Source organism: Gorilla gorilla, chromosome 16 (assembly GCF_029281585.2).
Source record: "Gorilla gorilla gorilla isolate KB3781 chromosome 16, NHGRI_mGorGor1-v2.1_pri, whole genome shotgun sequence".
Lineage (NCBI taxonomy): Eukaryota > Metazoa > Chordata > Mammalia > Primates > Hominidae > Gorilla > Gorilla gorilla.
Window position 1 is genome coordinate 49,681,002 of NC_073240.2, and position 17,292 is coordinate 49,698,293.

The 17,292-nt window shown below is 38.7% G+C and overlaps 2 protein-coding genes across 2 annotated transcripts in view; one reads left to right on the forward strand and one right to left on the reverse strand.

Annotated features, from left to right (window-relative positions):
- The window catches only part of SHC4 (SHC adaptor protein 4), a 140,100-nt gene that overhangs the window by 42,066 nt on the left and 80,742 nt on the right, over positions 1-17,292 (reverse strand). Inside the window, exons 5-6 of the mRNA XM_004056153.5 lie at positions 6,284-6,337; positions 1,990-2,041 (exon numbers count right to left, since the gene is read on the reverse strand). Of these exons, the coding sequence (XP_004056201.3) occupies positions 1,990-2,041; positions 6,284-6,337 (106 nt within the window). The remainder of the gene's footprint in view (positions 1-1,989; positions 2,042-6,283; positions 6,338-17,292) is intronic.
- Positions 12,081-14,035, forward strand: EID1 (EP300 interacting inhibitor of differentiation 1). The gene has a single exon (XM_004056154.5). It carries the CDS (start codon positions 12,383-12,385, stop codon positions 12,944-12,946), a length of 564 nt encoding a protein of 187 aa, XP_004056202.1. The 5' UTR covers positions 12,081-12,382; the 3' UTR covers positions 12,947-14,035.

A 17,292-nucleotide genomic window follows, 5' to 3' on the forward strand; every position in this document is an offset into this window, starting at 1 on the left:
AGCTCAGCTCTGACAAATCACTCAGGCACCAGAACAGGGGCTTTCAAAGTGAATGTGCTGCATCATAATTTTCTCTGCCTCTCCTGTTTCACTTAAGCAAAGGGAGAGCTTCGCAGGCATGTGGATCCTTTTTGGCCATTACCCTTAGCAACAACATTAATCTTTGAACTCTTCACCATCATTTACTTAAGAGCAATGACATGCCCAGAGATATTCTGTGACTGATGGCAAAGTTACTAAACATCTAGATTTCCTGATGTATTTTTTTCTTCCTTTCACCCTGTCATTTCCATGTTAAGACAAAAAGTGTTGTTGTTCAGAGGCCTTCCCAGAAATAGCAAGCAGTTATTATTTAGGGACGTTCAGGCAGGGATGAGAAGAAGTTGCCCTTTTCTGGTATCCTTTGTTGTGCCCTGTTCCTACATTCCCACTGCCCCATTCACTAGTTCCTGTCTCTCCTGCACACTCTTTGACCATGATTCATTCTTCTTATTTAGTTTAGAGTGGGTCAGTTTTAATGGAGTATTTCATGCTGTTTATCCTCTGTTCCTTCCTTTTCATCTTTTTGCTGCCACATTCTTTTGGCAAACATTTGCTGAGGATCTACTACGTGCCAGGCTCTGTGCCAGCAGCTGGGCTTCATCATTTCATTTCTGACAATCACAATAGCTTCCAAATGGATATCCCTGCCTTAAGTTTCTCCCTGAATCCATCTACTACATCCTGCTGCCAAACAATCTGTCTAAACTCTACTTTGTAAATAGTACTCTCCACCCATCTGCCCATGGGATTAAGTCCCTACTTATTAGCTGTCTCGTGTCTGTCCTATAGATGCCTTTTACGCTGTTACATTGTGAGGTCCAGGGTGTTCTATTTATTTACTCCCCAGCATCCCATGTACATTTCCACCTCGGTGTCTTATAGCTCTCTAAATTTTCAAGTCCTATTCCATGTCCACTTAATAAATGTTTGGGGGCAAACTCCATCCCTGGGACAGCAGAGGATGTGGCCCAACCAATACGTTCTAGTTAAGGAGGAACCTAACACTTCTCCCTAAGAGGAGTCTGAATGTCCCAGCGTTAGGGATGAGAAGCAATACTAACTATGTGACCTTGCTAAATCCTGAAACAAAAATTCCCATCAAATCACTCTTCCATTCACTCAGTCATTCAATAAAATAGTTTTTGAGTATTGCCTATATGCTAGGCATCGTGGTGAGTGCTAGGGAACAACAGCGAGTAAGAGAAACAGGTTCCTGCCCTCATGAAGATTTTAGCCTAGTAGAAAGGACACATTAAACATACAAACAAGTGCAATATGTGAGTAAATAAAATATTAGGCTGGTGCAAAGGTAATTGCAGTTTTTGCCATTAAAAGCAACGGCAAACTGTGATTACTTTTGCACTAACCTATAATAGAAATGTGGAGTGTTAATGAAAAGAGAAATAAGTGTTGTGATGCAGCAAGGTAGGAAACGCTACTGGAGACAGGCGGTGCTATCAAAGAAGGTCTCTGAAGAAGAGGCATTTAAGCTGAAATCCATATGATGAAGTCAAGCATTCAAAGAGATAATACAGGCTCTTGAACAGCAAGTACAAAGACACACACACACACACACACACACACACCAAAGCCAATGCAGGCCAATAACCTCACTCCTCACTGGCTTTGATCTTACACGTAATTCATTTGTCCAGTGGGGATGTGACAGCCAGCCCCCTCTATCATAACCATAATAGCTTCTCTTTTGATAGCTAAGCCTTTGGTTTGTGGATCTTTAAAATGATTTAAATTTCATCTACATAGTTTTTCTACTTTGCTCTGCTAACAGGGCAATTTATTTCCAACTCAAATTTGCATAATATTTCTAGAATCCAGTATAGCACCCTAGTGATAGTCATCACTCTGTACATTGAAAATAACTGTTGGTTACTTTTTAGAGTTGGTATATACCAGCTCTTTAAAAAATCTGTAAGTTGCTTTCCATACCTCGTTGATTAACTGGATCTTTAGCTACGTAGGCAACATAGTCTGTAGTATCCTATAAAAAAGGGAAAATGACTGTATTTAAAACAGATGAACTGTACTGTTGAAAGAAACATATATTTTGGACATGATACTGAGGCAAGGACTTAAATACAAATGTTTTTTATTTAAAGAGACAAGAAAAGCATTGTAAAAGGGAACATAAACAAATATACACTATATAGTTTAACAGTTATGGAGTCCATGTTCTCTGTCCCTTGGGGAAAGAATTGGAAAATTAAAAAATTAGAGGCAGACTGTCATTAAGAATAAAAGAGAAAGCAGATAGGGAACATGTTAGGACATATTCTTTAAAAATGGCTAGAGACTATGATGCTGTCCTAGGTTGAAAGTTGAAATATCAGGGATTATGCAATCACAAAAGTGACATAAACTAAGATAGGGTATCATGATCTCCTGTTGTCCAAACATATACTACATACATCAGAAAGTAAGTTGACTAAAGAGACATGTTGGATTTTGTGGTTGTTAGCTTGCTTGTATGCAGTGCAAGTTAACTTAAGGGATAATAAAGTGAAAATACAAGGAATTTATTTGATCAATATACAGAAAAGAAAAATCATTTTTAAAAAAAGAGAACCCTTGAAAAACTTGAGAAGTTCAAAAAGAGATGCACTGCTGACTTCGTAAAAACAAACCAACAAAACGCTACTTGGTAATTCCAGCTTTTATTGAAAACAGTAAGCTGATGAATGATAAGGTTTTAATAATTAAAGATGCTTTTTGTTATCTAAGTTCTCGGGAAAAAATACACACAATGCCATTTGCAGATTAGAAGTATGACTCTCTAGAGGGAAGATGCAATCAACTGGCAGGAAATAAAAGCCCATGTTTGTAATACCCTCAAGTACAATCACTTAATAACCCACAATGAATCACACAGGAAGTGGATCTCAGGGTCAGCATAACTCGTCTTGGGCAATTAAAGAAAATAATAACACATACCTGAGTAAATTTCTCTTACACAAAAAGAAAAAAGGTTTTAAATATCCTCTAAATAAATAAGGCCATATCCTTGGGCTTTGTTTTATATGAATTTAGAAGGAAAGCCACAATTTCTGGGGACTTTGCCACTCTTATTTAAGTGAAGAGGTGGTCTGATGCCAGCCATGCTGTCTGGTAGGTCCAATTATGGGAAAGAGGCTGTGAGACCTCTCCAGACCTCAGTTTTCTCATCTTCAAAACAGCCTCCAACATTGGTATAGTTCTAAAATTCTATAGCTGTAAACATTTGGGAGAATTTACAGAATGCTAAAAGTAAAGCACAAATAGCAGGGGAAAATATGTTTAAATGTATTTAATTTTTGACATACTCACAATGCATTTTTTAAGTGGAGAAAGTATATATAGTTATAGAGGCATTACCAACAACTGTTCTCAGGGCTGACGGACGGAAAACAACTGTTTTTGCAAAGAGAGTAAAAATGAGGGTGAGCAAAGGCCAAGAGACGAAAAGACTATTCATTATTTTTGAAATTTTGGAGGAAATCTTGTAGAAAGATTACTATGTTGGACCTCAGGGACTTTTAAGTCAGCTTCCTACCCTTGTACACAGTTCGCTGTGAAGCTGTAAACGATCTCAGCTAGTATCCTAAAACAAATACGGGTATGTGTTAGCAATTGTGGTAGTAGTTACTTCTTGTGACTGTGTGCCAGGCACTGTGCTAACACTAACCATGTATCATTTCACTTAATTCCCACAACACTGTCAGGCAATAGGGATTATCCTCCATTTACATATGAGGACTCTGGAATTTAGGGAGTTTAAATAAGTCATGTCTACTTGACTCCAAAGCCTGGCAGTACATAATACTGCCTCCCTGACCTGATGGTAAAACTTCATAGAGATGATTTCTAATGCCAATGCTTAGGGTGGCTCCAGACTTCTATTTTACTAGACAGGTGCTTTAACCAACCAAGCCATGGCACCGCCGCCAGATTTCTACTTTAAATTAGAATCAACAGGCTTTCTCACCAGCTTTAGAGAGCACAGAGGTGCTCTCAATGCAGCAGGTACAAACTTTCCCATAGTGGCCACAAATTATTTAATGTTTGTTTTTTATAGGAACAGTGGTTTGGTCAATTGAAAGAACTAAAGGCACATGAAGAGAGTATGAAAAAAATTAAGATTCTGGAGAACAATAACAGAAATCATTCAGGGCATGCCTTGAGTAAATGAGTGTTTACGCACCAATTCTAACGTGATGACAACCCTTGAGAAATTTAGGGCAAATGCCAATAATTATTTTTCACACTACATGTATAAACACTACTTTAAATCTCTTAAGAAAAGTATTTGAGTTCCTTCATGGATGACCGAGCTAGGAAGAAGAGAAAGGGCTGGTATTTTTCAGCCTGGATTCAGTTGACCCTCCCTGCCAGCCACCATCCTTGGTGTTGCTATTGAGGCCAGATTACAAGGCTGGATGGAAAAGAGTCCAGATAGGCTCTTGGGCTCAAATAGCAGCTGCTAAGCACCAGACACCTTGTATGTCCCTTGTTTGCTAATGGGAATTCACAATTAGGCATCTGTGGAATTTCTTGAGGAAAAGGTGGAACTCTTAACATTTGGTTTACTTTTAAAAATGGCAGCATCATGGAACTAATATATAATAGTTATTTGAAAATAACTATACCCCAGGCTAAAAGATGAGGAAGTAGTAAAGCTTAAAGGGGAAATTGAATATCCATTAATTAGAAAACAAGGGTTTGAAATCCTGTAAAGGCTGCTTTTCTTCCATATGCTTCGTGAGCCAAGATCGTGCCACCGCACTCTAGCCTGAGTGACAAGAGTGAGATGCTGTCTCAAAAAAAAAAAAAAAAAAAAAGCATGTCTTGGTTTGACATGCTTAAATACTTTGGGTCATTGGTAGCCAATGTGAAGACAAGTAATTATTGAAGTGTTTTTAAGAATTGGCTAATTTAAATAGCATTTAGCTATATATTTTACACACAGGTAAGTTACACCAACACCCAAGTGGAAGAACCTGCTTAAATACTTTAGATGCCAGTAAATGAAGCAATGATTACAGAGTAACTTCAGAACTTTACTTCCTTTTAGGATATACAATTATTTCTCCCCCATTGAATATTTAGCAAAAAGTTTAAAACAAATGAAAACTACCATGGTATCAGCTGCCAGATTTAGTTTTTAGCATCCTCTATATCTTTCTTGGGTTTCTAGGTTATCATCCTATCATTTATGACTCTACATTTTATTCGTCAATTACAGGTGAAAACTAAATGTGGTGGATAGAAAACAATCAATTGTTAAACTGAATTTTATTGGTTCGTTCCTGAAGGATATAATCTTTTCTTTAAAAAATGCTTTGCAGAAACGAAGGTAATACAGTCTGAGTAAGAACAAGGTCTGTGTATGTTCCCCCTGCTTTCTTGACATGACTGATGTTTAACCATTATGAAAGTCATACTCCATCCTCTTCTAACCTTTCATCAAAACATATGGAAGGTTAGAAGAGGAAAGAGTACAATAAAAAGACCAATAATGTCACAGAGTGGCAAAAGTATTCTTCTACTCCCTCAGTTTAAACAGATTTGCTTCTTGCTCAGTTGCAGGCTCCCTAGCTTCAAAGCCCCTCTCCTTTTGCTGTGGTCCAGAAATGGTGCAGTAGGGAGTCAAGGAATGACACTCCATTCTGCAAAGTAGGCTTGGAGAAATCCTGTACAATCTCTGGGAAATGAGTACCACATGACCCCATCTTGGTAGAGAAGAACTACAAGTTCTCTCTCCCCAGCTCAGCATTTCCTCCATGAGTTCCTGCAAACTTGGTTGCTCATTCCAGATTAGACTTAATTGACTTGGTTGATATATCAAGTCCAGTTGATTAGTAAAGTGTTCCAGAAACTCTGCGTTGAGAAGAATTCTAAGGAAGGATTGAGCAACACATGTATGACATACTTGCTTTTCATGACCTAGATATTATCAACAAGAAGCTTATTAGATGATAACTCCATGGCTAATAACACAATGGAGCACTATTAGCTCATCTACTAATCCAAGTATTTTAAAATTTAATAATAGGAAATTTTTGCCTAAAGCAAATATTTTATTATCTGCTACATGTAGCTATTCACAGACTGTAATAGTATGCTAGGAAAAGACATGTAGTGGCTAATATGGTTTATGTAAAAGTTATTTTATTTTATTATCATCCAGCCCCAAATGTCAAGAAGTTATTTTAACTCATAAAAAGAACTTCTGTGAATCCATACTTACAGGATCCCCTCCAGAGGCAAATGAAATAGACTGCATATGATGATTTGCAATAATCTGAAAAACATAAACATGTATGCTAATATAAATTATTTCTAGTTATATACAGTCTAACAGTAATAGACATACATTTGTTTGTTTTGTTTTTGCCTGATGAGCTTCCCTTTGAAAACCACCCAACCTACACTCTATAATAATCTCATTTAAACCACGAGATTCTGATGATTTTGTGATGCCCATCTCACTGCCCTTGCCCACCCAGGTGGAACATTATCTAGGGCTAGCCAATCAGAAAATACCATCTCTCTGGATACAGCAGAGCCAATCAATGTATTTTGGGAAGAACTGAAATGAATAATAGGAGAGAAAGCATCTCTCTCTGCCATTAAAAACTATGTAAGCCCAAAGCTTCTAGGGGCCATATTATGCTGTCATGTGAGAAAAGTCTGCTGGAATATGAAGCTTTTCTTCTGATGAAAATCGGAACTGAGAACTAAAAATAGGAAAAAAGTCTGGTGGTAACATTTGTTCCATCACTTTAACCAATATATTTCACCCTCTCCCTTTATATTTTTGTTTCTTTTTGCAAAAGTTAGTTTGAATTTGATTTCAGTCATTCACTACTAAATGTATCCTGAGTAAGGCACTAACATTAGGACTTCTAATATGAGTAAGAATCGCCAAGTAAACCGCATTAATTAGCTAAGAAGATTGTCTTCTATTTGAGAGTCTAGGATTGCTTGTTTGCAAACCACAGTGTAATGACCATTTGCAGAGACATATTTGTCATGCTATTTTGAAGGTTCATTAAAACACCAACTATGCACCTATTGACTAATCCTGCTTTCAAAATTGTGTGACAGAATCTACCAAAGCTGATTATATAAGATGACCAGCAATTTTATTCCTAGACGTATATCCAACACAATTGTGTAAATATGTGCAACAAAAAATATTCTCAAAGAAGACAATAACTGCCCTGTTCATAACAGCCCTAAATTGGAAACAATTCCAATGATGACTATTGTAATATTCAAATGGTGGCATACTATATAGCAGCAACATGTTTGCTGAGCAAAAGAAATCTAACACAAAGAATATATACTGCATGGCTTAATTTATATGAAGTTCAAAACTAGGCAAAATTATGGTATTTGAAATCAGAACAGTGGTTATTTCTGGAGCACAGGAAGAAGGGGCAAAAGATTTTCTGGGATTGCTGGAGTTTCTTGATCTGAATATTGGTTATACAACTGTTTCATTTTGTGATAATTATTATGGACTTATTATCGGTGTACTTGTCTACATTTATATTTCAGTAAAAACAAAGGCAATATACAAAGATCAATGTCATTCCCATATATCAACAATAGTCGGCTGGGCGCAGTGGCTCACGCCTGTAATCCCAACCCTTTGGGAGGCCGTGGCGGGTGGATCATGAGGTCAGGAGATTGAGACCATCATAGCTAACACAGTGAAACCCCATCTCTACTAAAAATACAAAAAATTAGCTGGGCGTGGTGGGCACCTGTAGTCCCCGCTACTCAGGAGGCTGAGGCAGGAGAATGGTGTGAACCCGGGAGGCGGAGATTGCAGTGAGCCGAGATCATGCCACTGCACCCCAGCCTGGGCTACAGAGCGAGACTCCGACTCAAAAAAAAAAAAAAAGAAAAATAGCCAATTAGACACTGTATTTTGGGGAGAAAGGTACACTTTGTAAGAGTACTTTAGTACAAAACTAATAAGAATCATGTAATGCTTTTTGGAAAACTTCATTGAAGAGTATAAATAAGATCTGAACAAGTAGAAAGATATATATCACTTTCATGGATGAGAAGATGGTATTACAAAGGTGTCAATCCTACCCCAGATTAATTTACAAATTCCATGCAATTCCAATAAAAATGCTTCTAACATTCATATGGAAGAATAAATGTGCAAGAAGAGCTAAAGCAAATTTCAAAAGGACAAATGCATAAGAATTCCCTTATCAGATAATAAGAAATATTATAATATCATATTCAAGATGCTCCTAAATTCATATGAAAGAATAAATGCACAAGAAGAGTTAGCGCAGTTTTTTAAAGAACAAAGACAAAATATTCCTGATCAAACAGCAAGATATAAAACTGTAGAAATGTCACAAGAATTCAAAGTCTAAAAATAGACTCATGTATTTAAGAACTTTTAGTCTATGATAAATCTGACACCAAGCAGCAGTCAGCCAGAAATCATGTGTCCATGGTGAGGAGAACTAGAGCAGGGGCTCCCGACTCTCCTGGCCAGAGACCAAGTACCAGTCCGTGGCCTGTTAGGAACCGGGCTGCAGAGCAGGAGGTGAGCAGTGGATGAGCAAGAGAAGCTTCATGTGTATGTACTGCTGCTCCCCGTTCCTCACATTACTGTCTGAGTTCTGCCTCCTGTCAGATCAGCGGCAACATTAGATTCTCATAGGAGAATGAACCCTATTGTGAACTACACATACGAGGGATCTAGGTTGCATGCTCCTTATGAGAATCTAATGCTTGATGACCTGAGGTAGAGCTGAGGTGGTGACGCTAGTGCTGGGGAGTGGCTGCAAATACAGATTAACAATAGCAGAGAGGTTTGACTGCACAGAGACCATAATAAATCAATTGCTTGCAGACTCATATCAAAACCCTATCGGTAAGTAGCAAGTGACACTTAAGTTGCATCTGGTGGCAGGCTACATAGTGGCAAGTGAGTTGATGTACTTCAGTTGTACAGCTGCAGCTGATGGCAGGCTTTAAGTCTGAATCCGACTATTTTAGTTTGTGCCTGGCCCACCCATTATTTTATTTACCACTCCCATCCATGTGTCTTTCCTGCACCATGCACTTTCTCAGTCACAGTTTTGGTAAGCCCATAAGCTAACCCTAGCCAAAATGAGTAAAAAACAAACTTCACTGGAGAGGTTCTTTGAAAAGGGGGAAAGATCCAGTGATGAGACTGCAGAAGCCTTTAAGACTGCCAACAAAAATAAACCTGCATTTAAAAGAAAATACCAAGAGTCCTACTTAAAATCCCAGTTCATTGCAACAGGTGATTCACATTATCCAAGCTTGCTTTGTATAACATGTAGCAAGTGGCTATCTAACAAAGCCATGAAGCCTTCTAAACTGCTTTGTCACATGGAGACCACGCACCCTGCATTAATACTAAGCCTTTGGAGTTTTTCAAAAGAAAACAATGTGAACACAAAGAATAGAAGCAATTATTGAAGGCCACCACTTCATCAGATGTGTTTGCACTGAGAGCATCATTCTTAGTGGCTAACCACATTGCTAAAGCTAAGAAGTCCTTTACTATTGGTGAAGAGTTGATCCTGCCTGCTTCTAAGGACATTTGTCATGAACTTTCAGGAGAGGCTGCAGTTCAAAAGGTGGCATGTGTTCCTCTTTTGGCTAGCACCACAACTAGATGAACTGATGAAATATCAGAGGATAATGAGGCACAATTGTTAGAAAGGAACAATGCTTTTTTGTGTGTGATATATTTTGCAGGAGGATGTGAATGAGGATATGTTATATGCACTTTTGTTGCCAACCAGCACCACAGATGCAGAACTATTCAAGTCTTTGAATGATTACATATCAGGAAAGTGGAATCAGTCATTTTGCATCGGGATATGCACGGGTGGAGCAGCTGCCATGACTGGATGGCATTTTGGTTTCACTACTCACGTCAAAGAGGTCGCTTCTGAATGTGAGTCTATGCACCGTGTCATCCATAGAGAAATGATGGCTAGTCAGAAAATGTCACCTGAACTTAACAACATTTTGCAGTATGTGATTAAAATTATCAACCATATTATACATGCCCTTAACTCACATCTGTTTGTGCAGCTCTGCGAGGAGATGGATGCAGAGCACACACGTCTTCTCTTACACACAGAAGTGAGATGGCTTTCTAAAGGTAGATCACTGGCCAGAGTTTTTGAGTTAAGAGAGCTACTTCACAGATTTCTTTGTAGAAAAACAGTCACCATTGGCGGCACATTTCAGTGACACAGAATGGGTCACAAAAAAACTTGCTTACTTGTGTGACATATTCAACCTGCTCAGTGAACTCTGTCACTTTAGGGATGAACAACAACTGTGTTCAACTTGGCAGATAAGGTGGCTGCATTCAAAGCCAAACTGGAATCATGCGGGTGACAAATGAACACTGGGATTTCTGACATTTCAAACATTAGCAGAGATTTTGAAAGAGACTGAGCCAGGGTCTTCTTTCTCCCAGCTGGTGCATGATCACCTATCTCAGCTTTCAAAATATTTTGAGCATTACTTCCTGTATTAGTCAGGGTTCTCTAGAAGGACAGAGCTAATGGAATATATATATACATATATATATATATACACACACACACACGTATATACACATACACACATACATATACACATATATATGTATATATATGTAAAGGGGAGATCATTAAGTATTAACTCACACGATCACAAGGTCCTACAATAGGCTGTCTGCAGGCTGAGGAGAGAGGAGAGCCAGTCCGAGTTCTGAAACTGAAGAACTTGGGAATCCAATGTTCGAGGGCAGGAAGCATCCAACACAGGAGAAAGATTTAGGCTGGGAGGCTAGGCCAGTCTCTCTTTTCACATTTTTCTGCCTGCTTATATTCTAGCCAAGCTGGCAGCTGATTAGATTGTGCCCAACCAGATTAAGGGTGGGTCTGCCTTTCGCAGCCCACTGACTCAAATGTTAATCTCCTTTGGCAACACCCTCACAGACACACCAAGGATCAATACTTGTATCCTTCAATCCAATCAAGTTGACACTCAGTATTAACCATCACACTTCTCATCCACAAAAGACAGAATGGATCTGTGACCCATTTGTGAATAAGCCAGGTGATTCCACTTTGTCCACGCTAGAAGAGGATCAACTGCTTGATACTGCAAATGATGGTGGCCTTAAAAGTATGTTTGAGACAACTTCAAATCTCCATATGTTCTCGATTAAAGTCAAGGCAGAACATCCTGAGATTGCCACAAAAGTACTGAAAAGCCTCCTTCCATTTTCAATATCCTATCTTTGTGAGGCAGGATTTTCCACAGTAACAGCAACCAAAATGAGATTACAGAATAGACCGGACATAAGGAACACACCTCGGGTGTCACTGTGTCTCATCACCCCCAGATGGGACCATCTAGTTGCAGGAAAACAAGCTCAGGGCTCCCACTGATTCTACATTATGGTGAGTTGTATAATTCTACATAACTACAATGTAATAATAATAGAAATAAAGTGCAGAATAAATGAAATGTGCTTGAATCCTGTAAGTATACACAGTCATATAATTCATATAAGTATATACAACTTAAAAGCTGAGGCTTTTAAGTTGAAGGTAAAAACAGGTAAAACATGTTTTTAAAAAACACACAAAATAGTATTTTGCTATGAATACATAAAGATACATGTAAATGCAAATAAAAAGAATTCAAAGAATACACACCGCATTGCTAATAGTGGAAAGATACCTCCCAGGCGAAAAGAAATGGGACCAAGTATTTCTTCACTACAACTAAAAAAAAAAAAGTACAATATATCTGTTGTTTGTGAATTTAACTTTTTAAATGAAAACACTAAAAGGACAAAATGGATTAGTTCTTAATATGCTGATCTGTGGTTATGGATGTTGTCTGATTTGGAGACGTGGATTTAGAAGTCATCAGCACATCGGTAAATTGCCTAGGGGAGGAGGAAGAAGGGGGGGAAGGAGCATTAAATGTTACGAAGGCCATGTAAGGTTATTTTCCGGTTTGCAGCATTACAAGCAGCAGTAGGGTTAAGTAACACAGAAACTGTTACGCTCTTGCATGCAGGGTCCCTAGACACGAAGTTCGAATCGATGGAAACGTAGCTCAAAAGGCGACGCCAACACCGCGGAGAAAACATTGAGCTACTCCAACCACAGTGGCGCGCCAAGCAGGAGGCGGTACCTGAGGACCACGTCTGCGCGCGGGGTTACGCAAGCGCGCAGCCTTTGCGCACGCGCACGAACGCACGGCCGCGCAGCATCTGTCTTGCTGGAAGCTTTTTCCTAGAGGTTGAGCGGTTTGCACAATGTCGGAAATGGCTGAGTTGTCCGAGCTGTATGAAGAGAGCAGTGACCTGCAGATGGATGTGATGCCTGGCGAGGGTGACCTTCCGCAGATGGAGGTAGGCAGCGGGAGCCGGGAGCTATCCCTGCGTCCCTCCCGCAGCGGGGCCCAGCAGCTCGAGGAGGAAGGCCCAATGGAGGAGGAGGAGGCCCAGCCAATGGCGGCGCCAGAGGGGAAACGGAGCCTTGCTAACGGGCCCAACGCTGGGGAGCAGCCAGGCCAGGTGGCGGGCGCAGACTTCGAGAGCGAGGACGAGGGCGAGGAATTTGATGACTGGGAGGACGACTACGACTATCCCGAAGAGGAGCAGCTTAGTGGTGCCGGCTACAGAGTATCAGCCGCTCTTGAAGAAGCCGACAAGATGTTTCTGAGAACAAGAGAACCAGCCCTGGATGGCGGGTTTCAGATGCATTATGAGAAGACCCCGTTTGATCAGTTAGCTTTTATCGAAGAGCTTTTTTCACTGATGGTTGTCAATCGTCTGACCGAAGAACTCGGCTGTGATGAGATTATTGATAGAGAGTAGTTAGATGCTGTTAAAAGAGGAGGAAACTACTTGAGGAGGGACCCAACTTTCCGCTATCTTTTGGGTTCATTCCAAATAGTTTTGTGCCATTGAAAAACTTGACCTTCAAAAAAATTTGTTTTTCAGAATAGAAGACAATAGGACAGTGACTGCACAGTTGTGAAAAAGGAAGAGAATCATTAAAGAAAAAGAAAAAAGATTTTAAGACCATTGAAATCAGTTATCAAGAATGTCCTAAAACACCTATGGCTTTGACTTTGTTATTGATCCAGATTATTTTCCTTGCATTGGGGAAAATATCTTTCATATTTGTTTGCTGTAAAGATGGTTTTGCAAGAATAAGTCATGACCAAGACAAACTGCCAATACAAAAGCCCACTGATACTAATTATATAATGAGAAAAAAATGTATCCAACTAGGACACATATATTTTGAGTTATTTGGACTGAAAGCTTAAGAAAACTTGGAAAATTCTATTTTGTGATCTAGTCAAGCCACAGTTATCAAAGGCTACATTTTCAGTGTAAGATAAATGGAGTATTCTTCATTATTCCAAAAGGATGAGTAAACTCAAATATGTATCACATGTGCTTTGTATCTTAAGATGTGTTTCCAAGAGCATCTGAAATTTTGTTTGTACATGTATCTTGATCATTTATAAAGCCACTGTGATCTATAAATCAAGAAAATCCATTGTCATAACCATTTTTAAAAGTCAAAAATTAAGACATCCTTAATTAAAAAGTTTCAAATCTAGACACTAAATGTGTGTGAATGTACAAAGGAAACAAACCATTGCTTATGCTGTTATATGCTAGAGAAATTTTGTTTTGCTTGCTGTTTTAACTTGACAGATGAAAGACTTTAGTTGAACTTCATATTGTAAGAACTGTTAATAAAAGTTGTCAAGTAAAAAGCCCTATATCTAAAAAGACTTTATGAACAGTTATTCTATCAACTTTTAAAGGTTTTAAACCTGCCCAGAAATTACCTTGGTATCTGAAGTTTCCCTCTGTCTCCTCCTCTAATTAAGCTTGTTATTTGTTATGCACCAGCATTCGAGATAATAAAATTTCTTGTTCTGTGTATTTTGTTTGGCTAATAGTATTGCATACGTACTTTCTCTGTATACTACTTTCTATTGTATGTGTTAACCAGTATTAAGGGAAAATGATCCAGCTTCAGCTATCTAATTCACAAATTAATTTCTGGAAATTAAACTTTGTAAATTAAGTTTTTGCCTGTAAGAATTTGCTGGTCTGGGAAAACCTGCCCTATCAATGAGTATGTTGCCATGGTTACCTTACTAAGATGCTGAAGTTCTAGGAGAGTAATGATTACATCAGAAGGCTAGGTTCAGCAAAATGAGTATATCAGCAGGTTTTATCATGATCAGTAAAAAGGTTCCAAATGTTTCTGCTCCATTATAGCAGTAAAGAACGAATATCCAATGCAACAGGACAATTCAGAGCCCTATTTATTTTATGGTCATCCTGTCTTTTGGGGGAGAGATCTGTAAAAGATAGGACTGTGACAAGGCTGATCAGAATTGCTCAGACACTAGCTGGGTTAGGAGGGAGAGATGGTGGAAGTAAAATGTTGGTGCTTAGAGTTCTTAATCCTACTGCCTCTTCCACTGCTTTCTCAATTAGCATGCAGCTACGGTCAGATGAGTGTGGATAGGTAATTAATTGCATGCATGATGTAAATTAGTGTGGGTGGGGGTATGCCAGTGCACAATAAACTGGCTGGTTGTATTTACCTCCAGATCTTTATCTTTACCAGGAAAGTTTATCTTTATTAGGAAAGATAAACTCTTGGGAAAAAAAATCTGAGGTCCACAAACTAGAAGGTTGTGATTCTGTTTCTCTCTGGGACTGAGTAGGGCACAAGAGGTGGGGGTGGGAAACACTATTGCATCTGAAGGCCCATCCTGGGGAGAAAAACCGGGGCTCTGCAATTGGCTCGGTTGTTTTTCAGTCTTAAAAATAGGCAGTAAGCTGAGAGACAATGAAAATTGTAAATACTTACTTGTATTTATTGAGGATAGAAAACATTTTAACATCCCTTTTAGGGGTGTAAAATTATTTGTGTTTCTTTTACATGCAGTTACCACAGACAAACCAGACTACTTGGTTAAAATTTGGGTTCTACTATTTATTAGCTCAGTAACTGGGAAATTAATCTGTCTGGTCGTGTCCTAAACTGAAAATAGGAACAATTGGATGTACCTTACAAATTGTGAGGACTAAATGACGATGTGTGTGTGTGTGTATCTTCATTTAAGGGAGCTAGAGAAAGGAGTTCTGGGGAAATTCTAACTGATTTTGCAAGGTAGGGGATTTAAAGAAGCTTTTGAGTACACGGTGTGATTAGGGAGAGTTTTCCAAATTTATCCATACATATTATAAATGTTCGCTTAGATCAGATATCCCATGTTGGCTGTCTTCAGGCCACAGATCTATTTTGTTTGGTTCATGCTTATAATTTTAAGAGACCAACATCTCAGTACAGAGACAGCAGCTAAAAATCTAGATTCTTACCTTTTTATTATTTTTTTTTAAAGTAAAAGATCAGGGAGCCTTTGACCTATAGACCTATGTAGCCAACAAACAAACAAAAAAAAACAAAGCAAAAAAAAAAAAAACCATCTGATTCACCTTTAGACAAGGAAGATATTCTGTTTGCCAAGTCCCTCAGTGTTGTCTCCCCAACATAGAGGCCAGGTAGCACTTGACATTTATCATTGGGCCTGCACCATTGTTTTTTCTTGTGCTTGCACAGCTTGCATTACCTACTTGGCCTCTAAATATCTCAAGTTGCCTCTCCTTGTAGAGACTAAAGGATATCTCAATTTTTGCCTGTTTTACCTTAACTCTATTACCCTTCTGAATTCAGTACCTGTTAGAGTTGTAGAAATCAGTAAAGAATTAGTGGGAGTGTGAGCAACTGAGACTCTGACTTTGCTTGAGGCCCTAAAATACTATATTAAAGTATGTCAATAAAGTCTGTTGCTTGAATTTTAAAACAAGGAAATACCTATAACTTACCCTTGCAAAAATGTATTCCCATCCTGAAATATGGTAATATTTAAAAATTGCAAGCATTGCATGTTTAATATTTTCTGCCTCTGGAGGTTTGTAAAATATTTTCTGGGAATGAATTGTTATATTCTTGATGTTCTCAGTGGCCAAACATAAATGTGAACTATCTGTTCCATAAATGCTATCATCTATGAATATATCCATAAATTTGAACCTTTGTTTTCAGTCCAAAGCATATCTTAGAAATTAAGTGGGGATGGGGAAGGCATTAGTATTTCTTTGTATTTATTTTAGAACTTCCAGTGGTAGCGTTAAGGATTTAATTAATCCTTTTCTTGTGCTGTATCCACAAGGTCTCTCATCTTTGCTGCCTTCATTTCTTAAACATTTTAGTTGCCTTTCTCATGGGACATAAAGCTTCTTGAGTTGAGGCCTCTACAGTGGCACATCTCTCCCCCATACCCCCCAGCCATTTCCCCTAGGCCTGCAGGAAAGCTCAAAATAGTTATTAAAAATCAGCCCTCAGGTCTGAGATAAATGAGATCTTAACTTTGGTCCCCACTCTAGCAGTGGGCTGAATACAACCCCATTCCATGCCACCAGTGCAGAAAAGCTATGGATTACTTTCAAGGGCACATCATATTACTATAGTTACTGGTAATGAAAACCACCCGTTATCCTCACCTCTGTTTTGCCTGAAAGATTATGGATGGGTAGTAATACTTTGCCCTAAAGAAGGGTACTGAAGGGGAAAGAGAGGCTGAGAATAAACTCTGCCCCACCACATATACCACAATCCCATTCATAAATTCTTTATTCATTTCAGACACCCCACAGAAAGGGCCATCTTAAAAAATGATCATAGATTCTACCCAAAAGGCTGTCATTATGATGGCTTCAGCTTTGCCTACTCTTCCTCCCTTACAAAACTCTGAGATAATCCGAGGGCTCCTTTACTTAGTGAGATCTCATAACTAAAAGCATTGAGCTTGCGTGGTACCATCCATGTGAATGAAAATTGAAAATAAATTTTGCATCTACATATGTATTAAGTCAAAATGTCAGAATGACTGAATGAATGTTTCACCACCCACGTGTGTCTTCCAAGTGCAGCCCAAAATGTTATGCTCTCATGATACCAATGGTATCACCACTCTTGGAAGATCAATCAGGACCCAACTAGACAAGAACTTATTTGTAACTGTTTCATATTAACACTTTTCCTGTAAGGTGTTGTATACTACTGCTTAAACAGTGTATTTTATTCTGTTTTTTTAATTTAGAAAATAAAATAGACCTCA

Bases quoted from the DNA above. Each gene is read 5' to 3' on its own strand.
- EID1 (XM_004056154.5), top strand. From the start codon at position 12,383: ATGTCGGAAATGGCTGAGTTGTCCGAGCTGTATGAAGAGAGCAGTGAC.